General features: G+C 32.1%; 3 protein-coding genes and 1 long non-coding RNA gene across 4 annotated transcripts; 2 read left to right on the forward strand and 2 right to left on the reverse strand.

The window, feature by feature from the left end:
- Window positions 1-1763: 1763 nt before the first annotated feature.
- LOC123720777 (uncharacterized threonine-rich GPI-anchored glycoprotein PJ4664.02-like) lies at window positions 1764-4040 on the reverse strand. The gene has a single exon (XM_045677542.1). It carries the CDS (start codon window positions 4038-4040, stop codon window positions 1764-1766), a length of 2277 nt encoding a protein of 758 aa, XP_045533498.1.
- Window positions 4041-5921: 1881 nt separating this feature from the next.
- LOC123709871 lies at window positions 5922-7312 on the reverse strand. Its single transcript, XM_045661465.1, has one exon. It carries the CDS (start codon window positions 7232-7234, stop codon window positions 6029-6031), a length of 1206 nt encoding a protein of 401 aa, XP_045517421.1. The 5' UTR covers window positions 7235-7312; the 3' UTR covers window positions 5922-6028.
- A 3248-nt stretch (window positions 7313-10560) lies between these two features.
- On the forward strand, window positions 10561-14625 carry LOC123713644. Its single transcript, XR_006754224.1, has 3 exons — window positions 10561-10672; window positions 13123-13288; window positions 14359-14625. It is a non-coding gene; the product is annotated as an uncharacterized LOC123713644 (long non-coding RNA).
- A 1324-nt stretch (window positions 14626-15949) lies between these two features.
- Window positions 15950-18523, forward strand: LOC123713641 (probable cytochrome P450 6a17). The gene is made up of 4 exons (XM_045667403.1): window positions 15950-16191; window positions 16805-17010; window positions 17812-18048; window positions 18333-18523. Exons 1-4 carry the CDS (start codon window positions 16025-16027, stop codon window positions 18398-18400), a joined length of 678 nt encoding a protein of 225 aa, XP_045523359.1. The 5' UTR covers window positions 15950-16024; the 3' UTR covers window positions 18401-18523.
- Window positions 18524-19266: the final 743 nt, after the last annotated feature.

Below are 19266 nucleotides of genomic sequence, written 5' to 3' on the forward strand. Positions count from 1 at the left end.
CACCTCTTGTATTGCCTTTCTCTTTTGCTCGAGAAAAAATTATCACTGCAACCGTAATTTATATTCTCTCTCTCTTACGCGTATCACGCAAAATACAATAATACTCAATACTACCCTCAAATACTGCATGTCGTAACATTTATTACTGAAATAACTTCCAATTATTCGATCTACATTGATTATGTCCAAGAAAAGGATACATTTCTGTTATCTTTCTTTTACACGTCTCATGAAAAATGCAAAAGTACTCGTTACTACCCTCAAATACTGAATTACCAATACCTACCAATTATTCGATTTACATTGATTGTGGTCAAAGAAAAGAAAACATTCCTTTTTCCAAAATTTATTATCATATTTATTTATATAATACACTCACAACAATTCATGATTTAGATGAAACTGAAATGGCTATATCCACTTACGCGTGAAGTAAAAAATAAAAACAAATTATAAACCCTAAAAAAGTGTTTTAACTATTATAACCCAAAATATAAGAAGCATTTATAGGAACTTCGACAATGTACAAGTAACCCTGAGCAGTTTGGAAATTGAGGTAGATGTTATTATATTAACTGAAACTGAGCAGATTGAAAGCAAAGCTTATTTCTCAACTAAGCAAATATTCTTTATATTATACTACGAATCAGTTTAATCAGAATGATGGCGTAGTAGCTTATATCAGGAATAATCTTAAACCCAAATTACGTGAAATAATCTTAGAAAATGCATCTTGTATACAAATCGAGGTAATTAATCATTTAATCTTAGGAATTTATCGTTCTCCTGTTCCGAACTCAGACACATTTCTTGATCCACTTTGTCTACAATTGGATAATTTAAAAAACAAGAAAAATATATAAATATACCTTAATCTAATTTACAATGTCATCAACAGTTACCAAAAATAACAGACTAAACTATAAATATATGGCTTAGTACCGGAACATCTCTTCCGAACTAGAAATATTAACTGTCTTGAGCATGTTATGATAAAATGTGTGTGTACTAGTGTACAGACGTAAGAAGTGAAACTTCTTTATGACCTTATTTTTCGAAAAATTATCTACTATATGCAACTTTACAGAAATTGGTTAAATAAGATATAGTTTAACTAAAAATCATCATAGACATGAATACAAATAATATAATTATTTCATTTAACTTATTACTTATTAAGATTATTACAGATTCATGAATTGTAATAAAATTATTAGTATCAGAAATGGGACGTGTAACCGAAAAATGGGACGTGTAACCGAAAAATGTGACGTGAATTTCAGTCAAAAGTACAGTACAGTATTGAATACATCAATTTCAGATCATCTCATGGTATTTTTAAGTTTACAGAAAGTAAAAATGCATAGCGCAGTAGAGGCAAAAAAACTAAAAACCTATAGACATTTTGATAAAGCGAAATTAACATTATGAATAATCTCTTACTTTGAGAGGATTCAAATGTAGTCGTTGATAAATTAATAAATAAGATTAAAAAATCCTTAGAAGGAAATACAATAATCACTAGTGTATCTAAAAAAACATCTGGTATTAAAGCCGTGGATAACTGCCGGTATCTTTCGGGGCATGAGAAATAAGAAAAAAAAAGAAATGCACTATGTAAAAATGAATAAAAATACAATTTATTTGTGTGAGTTTTTATTTCCTTAATTAATTAAAATACATTATCACGTGGATACTACTCATACACCTCTTAGAATACATATTTACATTTTAATAATTTACGTATGCTATATCTTAATCCTTTACGTGTTATTCTTGTTTTTCTTAATAACATAAATAACATCCGAAATGTCATCGGTTATTGAATTTGATTTTCCGCTTTTATTCGCACCTTTATTTTTTTCACTGTCGTTTTGCTTGTTGGTAACATTTCGTCTACTTAAAATATTTCCCACATATATGTCATTTTCATCTTCATCTTTCAGAGCAGTTACTTCTATTGGTTCGATAATTATATATTTTGGTGTCACGATATTCTCAGTAGTTTCGGTAATTGCAGAAGTTTTTAATGTTGTTGTATAAGCGGGTGACTCCGATGTAGTTTTGATTGTTACAATTTCCTTCTCGGTGGTATATTGTTCAGTCGTATTGTTGTTAGTTTTGTCTTTTTCATTCATATAATTAACGATACCTTTTACTTCATCCGCTACTAAATCAGGATTTGATTTAAGTTCTTCGAGTTTAATAGGTATGAAGACAATTTCTCGCTGTAAGCTCTCTGTAGTTATGTGATCTTCCTTGCTCGTTGTAAGACTGGCATCACTTGTAGATTTTACGGGAGATTCGGTTGTTAGGTCTGTTTCTAAGTTTTGCGAATATTTTGTAACAGAATTTTCAGTTGTAGAAGTAGTTGACAAAATTTTCGATGTTGGCATGGCTGAAGTAGTATCAGTTACTTTATCTGTAGATTTTGTTGAAACACTTTCTTGTGGTGTATTTTTTTGAGGATTTGGTGATGATGTAACCTTGTTATCGTGTGGGTGTAGCTTATTCATAAAATCAACAATATCTCGTACTTCATCTGCAATTGCAGGATTTGATTCAAGATCATTCAAATTTATAGGAATGAAGACAACTTCGGGGGATTTTTCGACTGTAACATTTTGTTTACTATGAGAATTTTCAGTTGTTAGGTCATCTAAAGAAATTGCCGATGACTGTAAATCGGCTGGAGTTGAAAACCTTTCCGTAACCATATCACTTTCAGGTAACGAGTTTTCATTTGCCATGACATTCTTGGAACCGATTTTCATTGGTTTATCATCTTGTTGTATCGGAAGTAGGTTTTTTGGACTTTCTGTTGTGTAATCTTTATTCATTGTTGTCAGGCTTTTATCTGTTAGGTTTGTCTCATCGCTTGACTTAGATTCATTCATATTATTCACTATATCATGAATTTCACCATTTATATCATTAGGATGTGATTCAAAGTCTTTCAAATTCACTGGTATAAAAATAATTTCCGGTGATATTTGTTTTTCAGAACTTCCAACGGGAACTATCGTCTCAGGATTTGACTTATGTTTACTTAAGGGTTCTGAAGTGCTCGTAATTGTGTTATATTCTCGAGGCGTTGTATTTGGAACGACTTTTTTAAGCTTTGGCGAAGGGTTTACCGTTGTTTCATTTTTCGTCTTATTATTTGCGTTATTATTAATTAGATTTACGACATCCTTGATTTCATCTTCTATAGCGTTAGGGTGTGACTTTAAATCAGCTAAATTAACTGGTAAAAATATCATATCATGGACTTTGAGAGTTGCTTCTGATTGTTCAGTAGTTTCGTCAGTCTTTGGGTTTTGATTATTTACGCTGGCTTTGATCACCGGAGTAGTAGTTGTGGTCGTTGTACTAGTAGTAGCCGGGGTAATAGTAGTTAAAACAGTAGCTGTAGTTGTAGTAGTCATATCCATTTTTGACGTATGCCTATTAATGTTATCGATAATATTCTTCACCTCATTTGCTATCAAGTTTGGATGTGATTTCAGCTCCTCTAGATTGACCGGTATAAACAATATTTCTGATGAAGAGTTATTATCGGAACTAATAGCAATATTTGTAGATGTTTCAGTTGTTAAATTGTTATTAGAATTATTTAAAACATAGTTAGACGTGTGGTAAATTACGTTTTCAACATCATCATCTGAATTTTGGCTGGATTTACTGCTGTTTTTACTTGAAGGAGAATGCTCACCTTTAGCAGTAATTTTTATTTCTGGTTCCATCAGTATTGGCGTAGTATTTATAGAAGCTGTAGTGGTTACCGAAGAAATAGTAGAAGAAATTGAATCATTAGTAGAAGTGCTGGCAATAGCAACTGTAGTACTTGTACTACTTTCAGACACTGGTGAAGTATGTTTTTTAATTTCGTTGACGGTATTTATAACTTCATCTGCTATTAAATCAGGATGTGATTTCAGATCACTTAAATCCACCGGTATAAAAACGATTTCCGGAGCTGAAGATTCATCTTTGTTACCTGGTAGGGAATAACTTTCAGTTATTGTTTCTTTCTGCATCGGTCTTAAAGGTGTAGTCGTCTGGTCCTTGGTAATAAATGAGTTTTTTGGTTGAACGTCCTTTGCGTCCACAGCAGGATACGAAGTCTGTTTGCTAGTTAAACTATTGCTTGATTCATTTAAATTATTGTTTGGAAGAATGTAAATCACGTTACCGACATCGTCAGTAGGATTTTGGCGGTCTTCACTGCTGCTATCACTTGAAGGAAAACGTTCACCTTTATCTATAATTATGATGTCCGGTTCATCTAATCGCATTGTTAAAGGCGTGGCTTTTTCTGCAGCAGTATTTTTTACCGTAGAAGTAATAGTAGAGCTACTGATACTGGCAACCGTAGTACTTTCAGTCACTTGTGAGTCATGTTCAGAAATATCTTTGACGACATTTTTAACCTCTTCTGCTATTAAATCTGGGTGTGATTTAAGTTCACTTATATTTACTGGTATGAACACAATTTCTGGTCTGGTTTCATTTGTATCATCGTTATTACCTTTTAAGGAATAACTTTTAGTTATTGTATCTTTCTGTACTGGTGATAAAGTTGTTGCAACTTTTTCTGTAGTGTATATAATAATTGGTATTACGTCTTCATTGGGTGTTGGCTTGCGACTATTATCTTGGTTTTTTATTGTTGTATGATCATGGGTAGGATAAACTGAAGAACTCTCTGTTGCTTTAGTTGACGGCAGCAACGTAGGATGTATTAACGTTCTCTTGTCAATTGGTTGTTGTGTAGACCCAATTTCTGAAATATTTTCCTTCGTTTCATGCAGTTTGTTTACGAATGAAATAATATCACTTACTTCATCGGCAATTGCGTTCGGATTTGTTTTTAACTCTTCTTCATTAATGGGAAGCAAAATTATTTCCCTTGTTTCATTTTTAGGCGCCCTGGAACTCTTGGTTGTCGTCATATTATTTAGTTGTGGTTGAGTAGTAATTTCATCCTTATTTTCGTTAGGTTTTATTGGCATCGTATTGTTGATAACATTATCTTCGGTAGTTTTGTTGTTTCTGATGTGAATAGGACGTTGATTGTCCCAATAGGATTTCTTGGAATTTCTTTCGTATGGAGAAGGAGTAGATACCACAAATTTTACTTTTTTCATCAGAGATTGGTGGGGTACGGCGTGCCCGTTTTTCAAAAGCGATGATGACGGCTCGAATTTAAGCATTAGAGGCCTTTTTGCGAGTAAATATTTATACGAAGATGGAGCAGTCATTCGAAGAAGTGGTTTATCGGTTATCACATACTTTTTGTTGTTCTTGGGGAAAAGTGTGCTTTTTCGTACTTCAATAGGCTTCTGTGTTGTAGTCACCTTTTCTGGATTAAGATTTACAACAGGCTTAAATCTGTGAGTCCTGGGAAGTCCTTCTACTAAAGAAATTGTAATCGCTAACAAAAATGCGAAGGCAATCTGAAAATATAAATAACAGTCAGTAAATTATAAAGAATTCGTTAATATATATTTTTATCTATAGTAGTATTTATAATCTTCAACTTACCGTTTTTGGTTTCATTGTTGTAAATTAACTTCTTGCATTTAAAAGTCACTATTTTATCTCACTTACTTGACTTTTAGTCCTTCTTTAAATAACTCAACGGTAAGCTGATCAAATATTGAATGAATAAAAATTAAAAAGGAATACTTTTATATAGTAACTTAATTAATGTCTTTAGTCGCATATCTAAAACCTTAATGATTTCTAGCGACAGATCCTTTCGTAATGATAATTAGGATCATAAATTCCTAATTATAAATAATTTTATAATTTAACCGTAAATTGCATCATTTGTAAATGTAATAATTTAGTAAGATAGGAAGTGATTATAAAAATACATTATTAAATAATATTTTGTTTCTTATTTGTACAAAAAATAAAAAGTTTATAAAGATGACTGTATGCACTCAATTAGTTATATCAAAGGTCAACCGAGCCGCTCCTCTGATAACGTAAGGGGACAATAAACTTGTTATGATAAAAATTATATTAGTAGGCCTCCAACTTCGAAATATGGCAAATGATGCACGGTATCCTTAAAATCCGGAATAGAACAGCAAAACGTATAGCCTTCAGCAGGATTATCGGGATGCCACGATAACCAACCAAATCCGCTGGTATTTCTACAAATATCCGAACAAAAGAATAACTCCTGGGCTTCAGCAAAAGTATAATATGGGTTATTGATACCCACATAAGCGATGCCTCTCTTCGATCTCGGTTCATATACAACTTTATAAAAATACTGCGGTATCGGAATAACAGGATTGTTATTTTGATCCGTGTATAAATGCAGATCGACTCGTCTTCCAAAATTATCGCTTAACTGAGTTATTCCAAATGTACCCGTGTAGATAATTGTCTCATAGCCAGCAGCATGAATGTGATTCCTTAAATCAACTTCTAATGTATTCCAATTTCCACCATTAAAACCTGTCCATTGTGGTGCACAATTAACATAGTGAAAAGTTGCTCGTTCAGTAAAAGCAAAGACAAAATCTGTTTTTGCTGCCAAATGTCCCCTCGATAGAAGTTGGCTTTTGGTTACATACGACTCTACTAAAGGACCTACTCGCTGGGCTACGGCCGCTTTTTGACCTGGTGGGGAAAATAGCCTTTCAACGGGAATATTTTCATAATTATGATTATCCAAGAAGAATGGACGTTCAACTCTTGTTTGATAGAAAGCATTATAGGGTTTTTGTGTATATTTTGAATAAATGGGATTAAAATGCACATCATCAAAACACGATTCGTAGACAGGATAGAATTGGTCTCCAATCGTGTACCCAACGTCTATTAAGGGGTATCCTTCGTAGCATGTTCTATTCGTGGGCCTACTATGATGGATTGGGGAAAAGGAACATCTAAAAAACGTAAATCTAGCAAGGGAAGTCAACCAATCATCGTTTCTGAAGTTATCACCGCCTTCACACGATATAGTTGCTACTTCACGGCGATCTTTAATATCTGGATGGTTGATAAAACCAGCTCCTTGACAGCTAAGTATGAGGACGTCTCCAGCGTTTAATACTATGTTACCGTCATTATCGTCTGGTTCCAAAATTTGGTTGTTGCGTAAAATAACTGGGAGAGGTTCACCAAAATGTATTCTTGTATTTAACACACATCGTTGGCCATGTTGTATATTAAGTGCACATAAAATTAACATGTAGAATTTATGAAACATATTTTATATTTTTAAACATTATACTTGAAAAATTTTAACATATTTGATGTATTTTGTTATGACAGCAACGTGTTGGTATAAATGTCAAATCTTCAATTAATTTGATTGACTGTGATTCCGTGTGTATAGTACATATTTATTTTTATTGATAAAAGCTTGCCAACGCTCGGCACAAGGATACATTTGTAAAAAATAACCACAATATACAATGTTTAATGTGACAAACAGTTATAGGCAAACATGACATACTTCAAGAGTTAATACAAATATTAAACAAAACAATTAAAATTACAAAAACTAAACAAAAATAGATTTTTACTTTTCATAGACAGTCATGTAAAGTCATCGTGAATTATTTATGTACTTTAAACATGAAACAAAGATTGCAGTACTGAATGAACAAACGATTACCAGTTGCAGTGGTTAAGGCAAAAATAATGTTTGATTTGAAAGTATATAAACATTCTAAAACTGAGACGTGACATTTTACTATTGAGAAATCTTTATCTTGTACTGATAATTTTATCGATAACCGTCAATCTAATATTTATTTTATTAAGTACCTGATAAGTACAATATTCATTGTAATTATTGCACATATACTATGTCGTGATGTTGTATTTGTCGATAGGATTTTTGCTCTGAGATAACCTAACCTTAGGGGATTCGGTTTCATGAAATAAATACATTAACGTTGGTGCAAACCAAATAGTGGCTAAGATAATATCAATTTAAATACATTTCAAAAATATGTAATAGATATATAGCTTACGACTGGACGTCGTTGGCGTGAAAATATATACCATAGGATTGGGATCAAAATGCATAATAATGAGCAACCTATGCAAATAGCGAGTACGATGTGTGAGGTGTTTAAAAGTGGTTCAGAGGGTTAATCAAAAATTTACGCTAATATATATTATTTGAGAAAAGATGTGAGCAGATTTGACTTGATCGTGCGAGTCTCATCCCTGAGGTTGTAAGGTCGAGCCCCGGCGTTTAACTCATTTAACACTAGCACGATGAAAAGCCTTGCTAGACGCAAAAATTGGCTTACCATCTTCTTGCCTATTAAGAAAAAGAAAATGATCACGAAACATATATAGAAATCTAAGTCCAGGATCAAGGGTAACCCCTTGTATTTTTTTTAATACCTGCATAATCACCGAATTATGCCTCACCCTCATCTGCAATAACATAGTTCTAATCATTCATAACTTAAAAGGCAATATAAAATTAAACCCCTTTATACATACTTTATTATAGAGGATGGTGAACGTTACCACAGGACTACTATTTCTTTTATAGGCACCAGCTCTCATCTTTATGATCTACGATATTTATGGTTAATACATCATGTAAACTCGTACAATGCAATATAGTGAAGAAGCAAATAATCTTATTATTATTTATATCTATTTAATCTCTTATCATAAAATCAAAACTGATAATTGATGACCTCATTTTTGCTTTTTTTTAGATAAAACGTTTTAGATAGATAATCATAATAATAGAGAATTTTAGGTTGGAGTAGCCTCAATTAATAAATATAATGCCGCTGTATCCATCTTCTCCAGAAATATAGACTTCCAATTATTATTTTTAAGCTGTCTAACTTATGTAATAGCGTACGTACACACTTTTTAATAAGTTTAAAATAAGAATTTTTAGGCTTTATTTAAGTCCTCTTCGGGAATGAGACACATTTGAACTAATATAAATAAATCTGTTTTATAAATACACAAGAACAAGTCAATAAAGACTATAGAGACTTTAAATCCTCTTTGTTAAATTAAGTTAGACGTAAATTACTTATTATGGTACAGGTACCGGCAAATATTTTGGACAAATGTCTTTGCCTGCGCAGAAGCGATTTTTAACACACTGGGCCGGTGGTGCGCGGCGGCGGGAGAGTGACGTGTCGATCGCTTGATTTGTTGACGTTTGTGTGCCGTTGTTTATTGCTCAAGAAGTTTGCCGGTATCTGTGAATGATGTCTTTGTGTAGATACTTTTTAAAATAAATCATAATAACGAACTCACTTTCCATGTCAAAAAAATACAAAAATTATGTTTATTCGAATTTTCAGTCATGCATTATAAATACCGTAAAATATACATCGTTCATCAGATAGTAGATATTTCAATGTCAAAACAAATAGTTACTAATCAGTATTAATTAAAGCAATGATCACGGAAATAAAGGACGTTACTAAAATAATTACCGTTTGTTCAATTGTTCCATGAACTGTCGGTGACCTCTGTATTATCATACATATTTAATAATGGTATTATTATATGTGGAACTGTGACAAACGACTTTATACATCGCAGCTATAAGGTTTACAACAGTATGAGAGCGAGGTTTAGGATTTAGGACGAGAAAAATTATGAATAAGTGCAAAGGCGCTAGTTACAGATTTAAGTTGGCGCCTGGTAGATAGTACCAGTGACCCCAAGATTTAGTGCTTTCCTCGCTCAACGAATAAGTATCGCAATACAGCGAGGCAATGCTGCCAGCGTTAAAGGACCTTTTTGAAATTGTGTTAATTATAATTTTATTAATTTTTATTATTATTACTATGTAGGTTAGGAAAATTGTAAATATTGTATATTTGATTGTTTTGTTTAGGTTTTAAGACAATCTAAGATATGAAGAAAATGTGATGAAAATGTAAGTACGGGATTAACAGAAAAACAATCGCTACAGGAATAACTTTTTAGTACAAAGTTCCACAACACACAGTTGTTGTTATATACATTAGCCAAACGGATTAAAGACTAATTTCTTGTTCCCAAAATAATATTTAAGTGTTGTTTAAATAATCTTTAACGGATATGCGTATTTATTACGTTTACATAACCTGACCTTTTAAGTATTTTTTTAAATTAAATAGTTATTTTGTGTCTCATTGATAATATATACAATTATTATAATTATATAAACCCTCTTTAACCCACACAAACATTTTTTATATTTAATTGCAGCATATTAACTATATTTGTATATGTATGCTGGACACAGTTTGTGTTTCCAACACACCAACTTCCTTTCTATTTAAGAATATTTATACAATATATAAATAAATAAACGTCTTTGAAAGAGTACTTTAGTTACAGTACAACTATATTTAACTTTTGGGTCTTCACTTATCGTCATCCCTTGTTTTATATATAAAAACCTTAATTGCAAGGGCTAAATAAAACCTGTGTGTGGCTGCACTTTTGTTACGATTTTAAATGAATCCTAGGAATTGTTTACGTAATAATTTAGTTTAAGCCCGAACTCGCCGTGAGAAATCATATACATACTCTAAACGAAATCCTATTTACGGATTTTAAAATACACGAGATGAATCTTTTTTAAGTCAGTTCGAATAAAGACGTGTGAGACGGCAGTTGAGTGATGTGACTTGTGGCCACCATGCATTTGATAATAGTGAGTAGTGTTTTCTATGGAAGATAATTATTTTTTAAATTAAATATTAAAATTATGATTTTTTTAAACTTTGATAATATGAAATTATACGAAAACCACCAAGGCATAGTTTTGGCAAATTAATTTGACTATTTATGCTTGAAATCTTAATTTAGATTAAATTTAATTAATCTTTTTCGTGTACACAATTTATGATTCTCTACTTTTCATGTACACATAATTTATGATTTAAAATATAGTTATACGTAATTCTGACGTCTGTGTTACAAAAAGTAAAATGTTACATATAATTTATTAACGTACAGAATACATATACATTTTCTCGGAAAAATAATAATTCAGTAGTCTTCATGTCATGTTTATGGGTATTCTATTTACAAAGTATAGTTTGAATGTTTTTAAAATCGTTAAAAGAATCAAAATAATCCTATTTTTAACACATTTTCTATGCTTAGAACCTTAGGCTATGAATAATCTAAGCTGTTTTATATTTTACTTTTTTTTGCCAGTTTAATCGCTTCGTATTCCAACACTCCACAAATAATTGCGACAAATAATTCCCATTTGATGTCGAGGTTAGAACGCACGACCAGAGATACTATCAATGTTATTTTACTAATGAGTATTGAGGAATTTGAACGTTTATCTAAAAGGGATGTGTAATTGGTGTCATTTAAAAATAGCATGTTTATTTAGTCAGAGATTATGCAAAAGTCTCAATCGTATGTAAGCGATAAAATTCCTGTAGTACTTTACTTTCGCCAATCTATGCAGCCCTAAAAATCAGCACAAATATTAGTCTTGAAGTTGTTGGTTTCTACCCCTTCTTTGCACCAATGTAACCATCAATGTATAATAATAATAACTAATAACTTGTTTATTTAGTTCGTTGGTATGTTAGTAAACCAAACAAGAAATTCCTATTCTGGGGCATAGACAGCATATCAACACTTTACGATAAGCGAGGTCAATTAATGCTTTATGCTTGCTCATACGGTGAACATTAGGTACGATAACTGGGTCTTATGAACTAAATATCAATGGCGCGTGTAAGGTACACAAGGATTATTATTATATTAAGACAATGATTAAGGAAATATATATCTGAAGCATAGAGTCGCGGGTCGCCTCACAAGACACTTTCTTTTGCGAACTGCGACGATATTTCAAAGGTCGGCCAAGCACCTATTTAAATGGTTGTCCATGGGCTATGATGACTGCCCTTTTTGGGCGTGCCGTAGAGTTCGCCCCCCTTTTCAATGAATTTTTTTTTTTTAAATATATAATAATGTACTAGTGCTGAAAGGTCGCGAAAATTTAAATATGAATTGTTAAATTGACTTCAATAATAATATAAGTGTTCCTCACTGGCTTGTCTTAAACCAAAAAGTCGATGGCGTGTGTCAGGTACAGGAGGCTGTTCACCCACTTGCCTGATCATGAAACAGATACAGAAATTTGAGGCCCGGACCTAAAAAGGTTTTTGCGCCACTGATTTATTTATTTTATCCTGGAACTCTGTGGAAGGTTTTTTGAGAGAAAAAGATAAATTAAAGAAATGAAACATTTAGTTTTTTTGCGAAGTCTCTATGGGGTAGCATAATGTTCCATTTGATAAAGCTAGTAAAAAGGCTAAGTAAAAAAATAATATGAAATTATTCGTTACTATAAAACAGGGATTTAATATGAATATTTTACTTCATTATTCAAGTAAATATAAGATATTTGAAGAAAGTAATTATAAATTCATCTCATTCAACAAATTACACTTTCTCCATGAGTAGAAACTTTTTGATCACTCACGTCCACATGCACTTACATTAACAATATAAAAGATATTCTAAAAAGTAATCAGATTATTTATTTATTAACTTTAAATATATATCTATGATATCAGATTAAAATTAAAAAAAATAGGCGTCAAAAGGTAGCAAAAGAACATAACTATCAATTATTATATCAATATAGTAGTATTTACAATAAACTAAACCTAATTATACCCATATTTATTATTAAAACTTGATCAATATGAAATGAAAACAAATTTGAAAAGTTTGTTCCCTGTGATAATATACCTTAAACGCTGACAGCATTCCCTCGCTGTATTGCGATACTTATTCGTTCATTTATCTAGTTTTGTTGTATATTACACATTAAAATATTTCTAAATAAATCCGTTATAACTTTATTCCTTCACATATTAAATGTTTTTGTATGTAATGTTTTGTTTATTCTTACCATTACAATTTTTGTCAGTAATATTTATGGTATATGCGTCATAATGACGTAATATTCAATTGGAGATTTTTTCATTGCCCAAAACGAAATAATTAAAGATGTTCTACGTACGATATATAGCGAGTACATGATTCTATGGCCAACTATATTGGGTTGTTTAATGAAAGGTCTGCTACCCCAGATATCTATATGTATCTATCTTTGTTTTTCAGGCAATGTGGATGTTTTGTCTACTCCTATTGACACATACCACCCTGGCGTATGTTTTACCAAAGAATTCTGAGGATATATCGAATACCACGCAGCATTCAGAGGACTATATGAAATACAGTTATATAATAACAACATATTTGTAATATATACTTTTATGTGCTAATTGTAAGTACAACCACACGTTCAGCGTGAGTTTTAGTCGTTAACATGAAATTACCATACCAATCACTTAGTTTTTATGTATAAGTTTTTTTCAAAAAACGTTTTTTTTAAAGGAACTGGCTTCTGAACACACCTTACGCAGACTTGGGATGATACCAATACCTAATATGCTACACATTCATATACATAACACTCACTAGTACTACACGCCGCGTAATATTTTTTTACAAAAAGTGTAAAAAAATATTTGGAGAATTTGTAGTAAACAGTTTTAAAAGAAACAAAATTGTTTGTTAAGAAAATATTAACTTTGTTATGGAAGAGCTGGCTTTACTTAAAAGGGTATCCAAATCTTACACAATGCTATGTTTAAGTGCCTGTCTTTGCTGTCCAATATAAAAAGTTCGATAACCTTAGTACCTTAAACGTTCTTTAAATAGTGATTAAAGCAAAAATTGCATTCATATTCCTAATTTGAAAAAAAACATGGCCTGACATATATATATATACATTGAAATCCTCTGTTATGTATATGTATAATCTCTAAATACTTTGTCATATTATAAAATGTTGCCTGCCTGATCTAACGGCAGCTTTAATGATTTTATGCACGAAGTTATTAAGATTACATGCCTATAAATCTGAAAAACTATTGTTATCTTAAGCCAATGGGTGTTAATTAATATATTTCAGGCCGCTAGTTAAACTGCGCCTTTTAGTTAAAAGACTAGGCTGTTGATTGAATGGCTAATTAAGCTAGTTGGCTGCGACATAGATGATGTCCAGAGCCGCCTTAAAGCCAGCCCTTTTGTTATTCGCCAAAAAAACAACCCAGCCTGATTCTCAAATTTCAGTACAATTATTTTGTAGGTTTCTTCTTCATTTACGTAGGCTTCATCAAAAACGTTGTATCTCTGTTTAAAAGCCCTAACTGATACGTCGACTTGCTGCTTCCGTATCTCCACATTGACTTTCCTTAGAATTAGAGGGATCTTGAGAACCCATAATTGTCTTAATTTATTTAGACACTATACGTTTCTAATATTATAATAAAACCAAGTATTTTATTTCAGGGAGAACGTCGACCAAGGTTTCAGGATGACCAAGTGGAACACGCCACACTGACGGATGAAAGCCTTAATTCGTCAAACAATGTCACATTTACGCATTTATAAACTTTTAAGGATATGAAATATATTGTTATAGTAATTTGTACATTTGAAAATTGTCTTTTGGATTCAATAACTATATGAAATAGTATAAGATTTTTTCAGTAAAAAAAGCAAGAATTTTTATACAACTAGCTTTAAGATAAATAAATAAAATATATTTATGTATTATTGGTCATTTTTAATTTACCGCCACCAAATGTTTACGCCTTACAAAATTGTAATAATTTCAGCATAGAAATCATTAATAGAAAATACTAAATTAATAGAAAACAATGGCCCTACCACCCTTGCTGTTGGCCTCTGCCTGTCTGTTTCGTGATTTTCTTTTCTAACAGGCAAGTACGCTCAGCCTTTTGTACCTGACACGTTGACAATTGTTTAGGTCTAATGCCGGATTCGTCACGAAAATCGTGCACGGGCCCAGGATTGAACCTATGCCCTCAGGGATGGAAGTCGTACACTTAGCCACTAGACTAATAACATAATAATAGTCTACAGAAAAAAAATTCAGTACACCATTAAATTTTATTTCCTAATTTGTATTACCTTAACAACCCATGGAGACTCTCAATGCTAGAGGGCTCGCGAGTGCATTGCCGGCCTTTTAAAACTAAATTAAAGTGTTATGTATTCTATTTTCAAAGAGCACTTATTTATCTGAGAAATTATATGCTCATTTTGCTTAAAAATCAATGAAAACTTTTAAGACGTGAGGGACCCCGAAGCATTTCTCTCTCAGGTAATAGGCATCACAATACCGCGTGAAAATTCTCCAATCATTAAGGCCATTTTGCCACAATCTTAATTGCTGTATCATAAATAAATGAATAACCAACGTAAACGTTACAAAAAGTCACAGAAAATTTATTTTGTTTTTAAGCTCTTTCTATTAATTTTATTTACTAAATCATTTCAACATACTAATAAAATTGGATACAGGAAGCAATAAACTTGTCCAACGTCAAATGAAAGATGAATACTTTTTGTTGAAGAATGCTACACAATCTGTTCATAATGGAAACTATATATAACATTGGTTTGCTGCTATGGTCTAGTTATTCTCACAGACAAACAGCAAACAGCTACGATGCTTAACATATTATTAATAGCGTTTACAATTTTCTTCGGGTTTTACGCATGGTTTCTGCATAAATTTTCTTATTGGACAAGGAGAGGCGTAAAAGGACCAAAGCCTACTTTTCCATTCGGAAATATGCGCGATGTTATTTTACGAAGGAAGCAATTGTTTCAACCCTACTGTGATAGCTACAACACATACAAACACCTACCTTACGTTGGACTATACTCTTTTAGCATACCAGTGTTGTGCATCAATGATCCTAATTTAGCAAAAAATATTCTAATTAAGGATTTCGAATATTTTCAATCTCATGGAATATTTACCAGCTCAGTTGGAGATCCATTCGGAGGCCATATTTTTAATATACACGGCGACAAGTGGAAAGCCATTCGAACAAAACTATCACCAGCTTTCACATTGGGAAAACTGAAGTCGTTTTTCCCGCTTGTTGATACGATATCTAATGAAGGATTACAGTATGCCGATATGATGTATGAGAAAGGGGACTTAATCAACTTTTCTGATTTCTACTCAACATATGCGATGGAAAATATTAGCAGTATTGGTTTTGGCGTTCATAACAACGGTTTTAAATCGAACACGGAATTTCATAGACGTGGTCAACAGTTCTTTGAATATACTTCTTTTTATTGGTAAGTGAAATGTTTTTATTTTAAATAATACGAGTTACGAAAGTTAGTTCATTATATAGTTATTATATATTATAATGATTCTTTGAATATAATAATATTATTGTTAGGGATTTCCGTTCTGGTCCGTGATTTCTAGATTAAAACAAATATTATTGTTTGTGTAATTTTATAGTTTATAATTTGTTTATTAGATGAAACCAAGTGTGGCAAATGTTGAAAATTAAATTTATTTTTAAATAAATTATTGACATGCAATGCCACAGAGACCATTTTTTTCTTCATTTATACTTTAAATTATTCATTTTATTACTATGTAGGTCAAAATTGTAAATACTTTATAACAATTAATTATTAAATAATGTATTCATTAAATAAAAAAAATATTCAAAATATATTATATATTAACAGGCAAACATAATTAAATTATAACAAAACAAGAAATATAATTATTGAATAAATAATAAGGCTATATAATTTTGAAGATAGCTCTGTATAACTTTGGGTATCTAAAAAGGTCGAACGATAATAATAAAAGCTGTAATTCTATGCAAATAAATGTATATACTTGCCATTAATATTATCTTCAAGCGATTTTAATTCAAAATAATTACAGGACAGTAATGCGAGCAATTGCATTCTTCGCGCCGGAGGCTTTCAAAGCATTAAGAATAAACCGAATCAATCCTGGCATAAATAATTTCTTTTATAATCTGGTGAAGGACACTGTGGACTATCGCAAGAAAAACGGTTATCGCCGTAATGATTTTCTTCAGACTCTGATTGATATAAAAGACAGGGAGACGCTGCCTTCCCTGTCAGGTAGGATACATTTAAAATTTATTGGAACGAAGTTCCTTATCGTGCGTTACGAAAGGGGGCTAGACAGAAAAAATTAAGACCAAAAATTGTAACGACAATTTTTTCTATAGTTGTAAGCCGTGCGGTGTGCGCGTGTTTCTCTATCTGACTCTCTCTCTCATAGAAAGCAAGTAAAATTTAATTACAATTCCTTCACTAATTAATTGCAAGGAACTTCGTTCAGTCCTTCATCCATCATATTCCCTTGACACCTCTCAAGTTTTATATATGTTCATACTGTTTCGTGTATTATCATACATAAAATATAACATACATAAGTATTATTCCCCTTATTTATGAAATCAATTTAATTGTATCTTTTATGAACATATAGGGAGGTACTTAAGTTATTTTTATTATTACTTAATACATTTACCGTAATAAACCGTACAAATTTAAATTCATAGTCAAAGAGTTGTTGTGCTTTCTGGTACTCGAGACTGGCATGACGGTATCCAGGGATGGTCTATCATGAGGTTTTTTCTGGACTAGTTGTCGCCCGGACCCGGTGGGAGACGCCAAGCCTTTTAAGCTAAAAAAAGTCCCTTTTTAGGAAAGGGATTTGACACTCCCCTACTGCCTAGGTTTTTGGCCACAGACCTGCTGATGGCATGAACGAAGCTATAGGCTACTATGTATGTACCTTTTAATAAAAAAAACTGAAATAGATCTATGGTGAAACAATTATCAATGACTAACGCAGAAACATTTCCGAGTCTCGCACGACATATATCTTGTGACAGCAACTTATCCTCATTTCAGGAACGGAAGAATATAGATTTACGTTCAATGACATCATAGCGAATACATTGCTTTATATGTTCGCTGGCTACGAGACATCTGCTACAACGGGCATGTTTGCAGCATACGAATTGGCAAAAAACCCAGCCGTTCAGAACAAAGCTAGAGAGGAGGTAATGAGCGTCCTGGCAAAACATAATAACGAATGGACGTATGAAGCGCAGAATGACATGACGTACATAACCATGGTTCTCGAAGGTAAATATACTTTATATTAAAAATGCAAAACTGCATTATTATGTGTAATTGCGATTACTCATTATATATATTATTATGTGTAATTGGAATTTAATGATTGTTTTGTAATAAATTCTTTACGTGCGTATCAAGTTACAAGTTTTTGGAATTGACAAAGCGTTTTACTCTATTTGCTTAACTATTACTCACACAAATACTATGTGTACATGTGTGTATTCGTTCAGTTTAATTTATATTACTTTTAAGTTCTTAAAATCGTTGCTCAGATTACAATACATTTTTAGAAACGATGAGAAAATATCCACCAATGCGCGCTCTGTTCCGGAGATGTAATAAAGATTTCAGTACCTGACAGTGACTTTGTTATAGAAAAGGGTACATTACTGTTTATACCCATTCAAGCAATACAAATGGACCCTGATATTTTCGAAAATCCGGAGCATTTCGACCCAGAGCGATTCACACCAGAGAAGAAAGCCATGATGCATACATGTCATTGGATGCCCTTCGGGGAAGGACCAAAGAAATGTTTAGGTATTTCGTGATAAATAATACAATAATAGTATAATATATCTCATCTATCTTAATGGTATGTAAACAACATTTTATTAATAATTAAACGAATTATTACTTTTATTATTAACGTCGATATATGTCATGCACGATGGATGGCTTTACGGTTCGTGAAATTTACAATTCTATGCCTTGAAAGTATATTAATTTCGTTTTACTCAGAAATTGTTGGCGAATGACGATAGTATATACAATATATTCAGGAAATGTTAATATAGTGTTAAAAGAAACTGTTTTTATCAAATTATAAAACAGATGAGAAAGGAATAAGTAGGCTCAAAAGACAGGTGTAGTCGTTGGCCATTCGCTGATTTTTTTTCAAAATAAAGTGATAAAAATTACACCCTTCAATTTGTCTTATCATAAGATGGCAGCATCATAGCTAGAGTTGCTTGCTTTGTATGTTCGCCTAACATTCGGTGTCATTGCAATGTTATTTTAATTTTCGTAGAGAAATGGAACGCACCTTCTTTCTTTTATTATCGTCAGGAAATGCCGTTACGGATATCCCTGATACGGGATGTTGCTCCAGCATTTATGTTGGACTCTTTACATCAGCTAGAGCAACGTCAATACCCGAGATAGCAAATTTACTTGTATATCTTTATTTCAGGTATTCGTCAAGGCTACATACAATCAAAAATG

The sequence above is a fragment of the Pieris brassicae genome, chromosome 1, assembly GCF_905147105.1.
Source record: "Pieris brassicae chromosome 1, ilPieBrab1.1, whole genome shotgun sequence".
NCBI lineage: Eukaryota > Metazoa > Arthropoda > Insecta > Lepidoptera > Pieridae > Pieris > Pieris brassicae.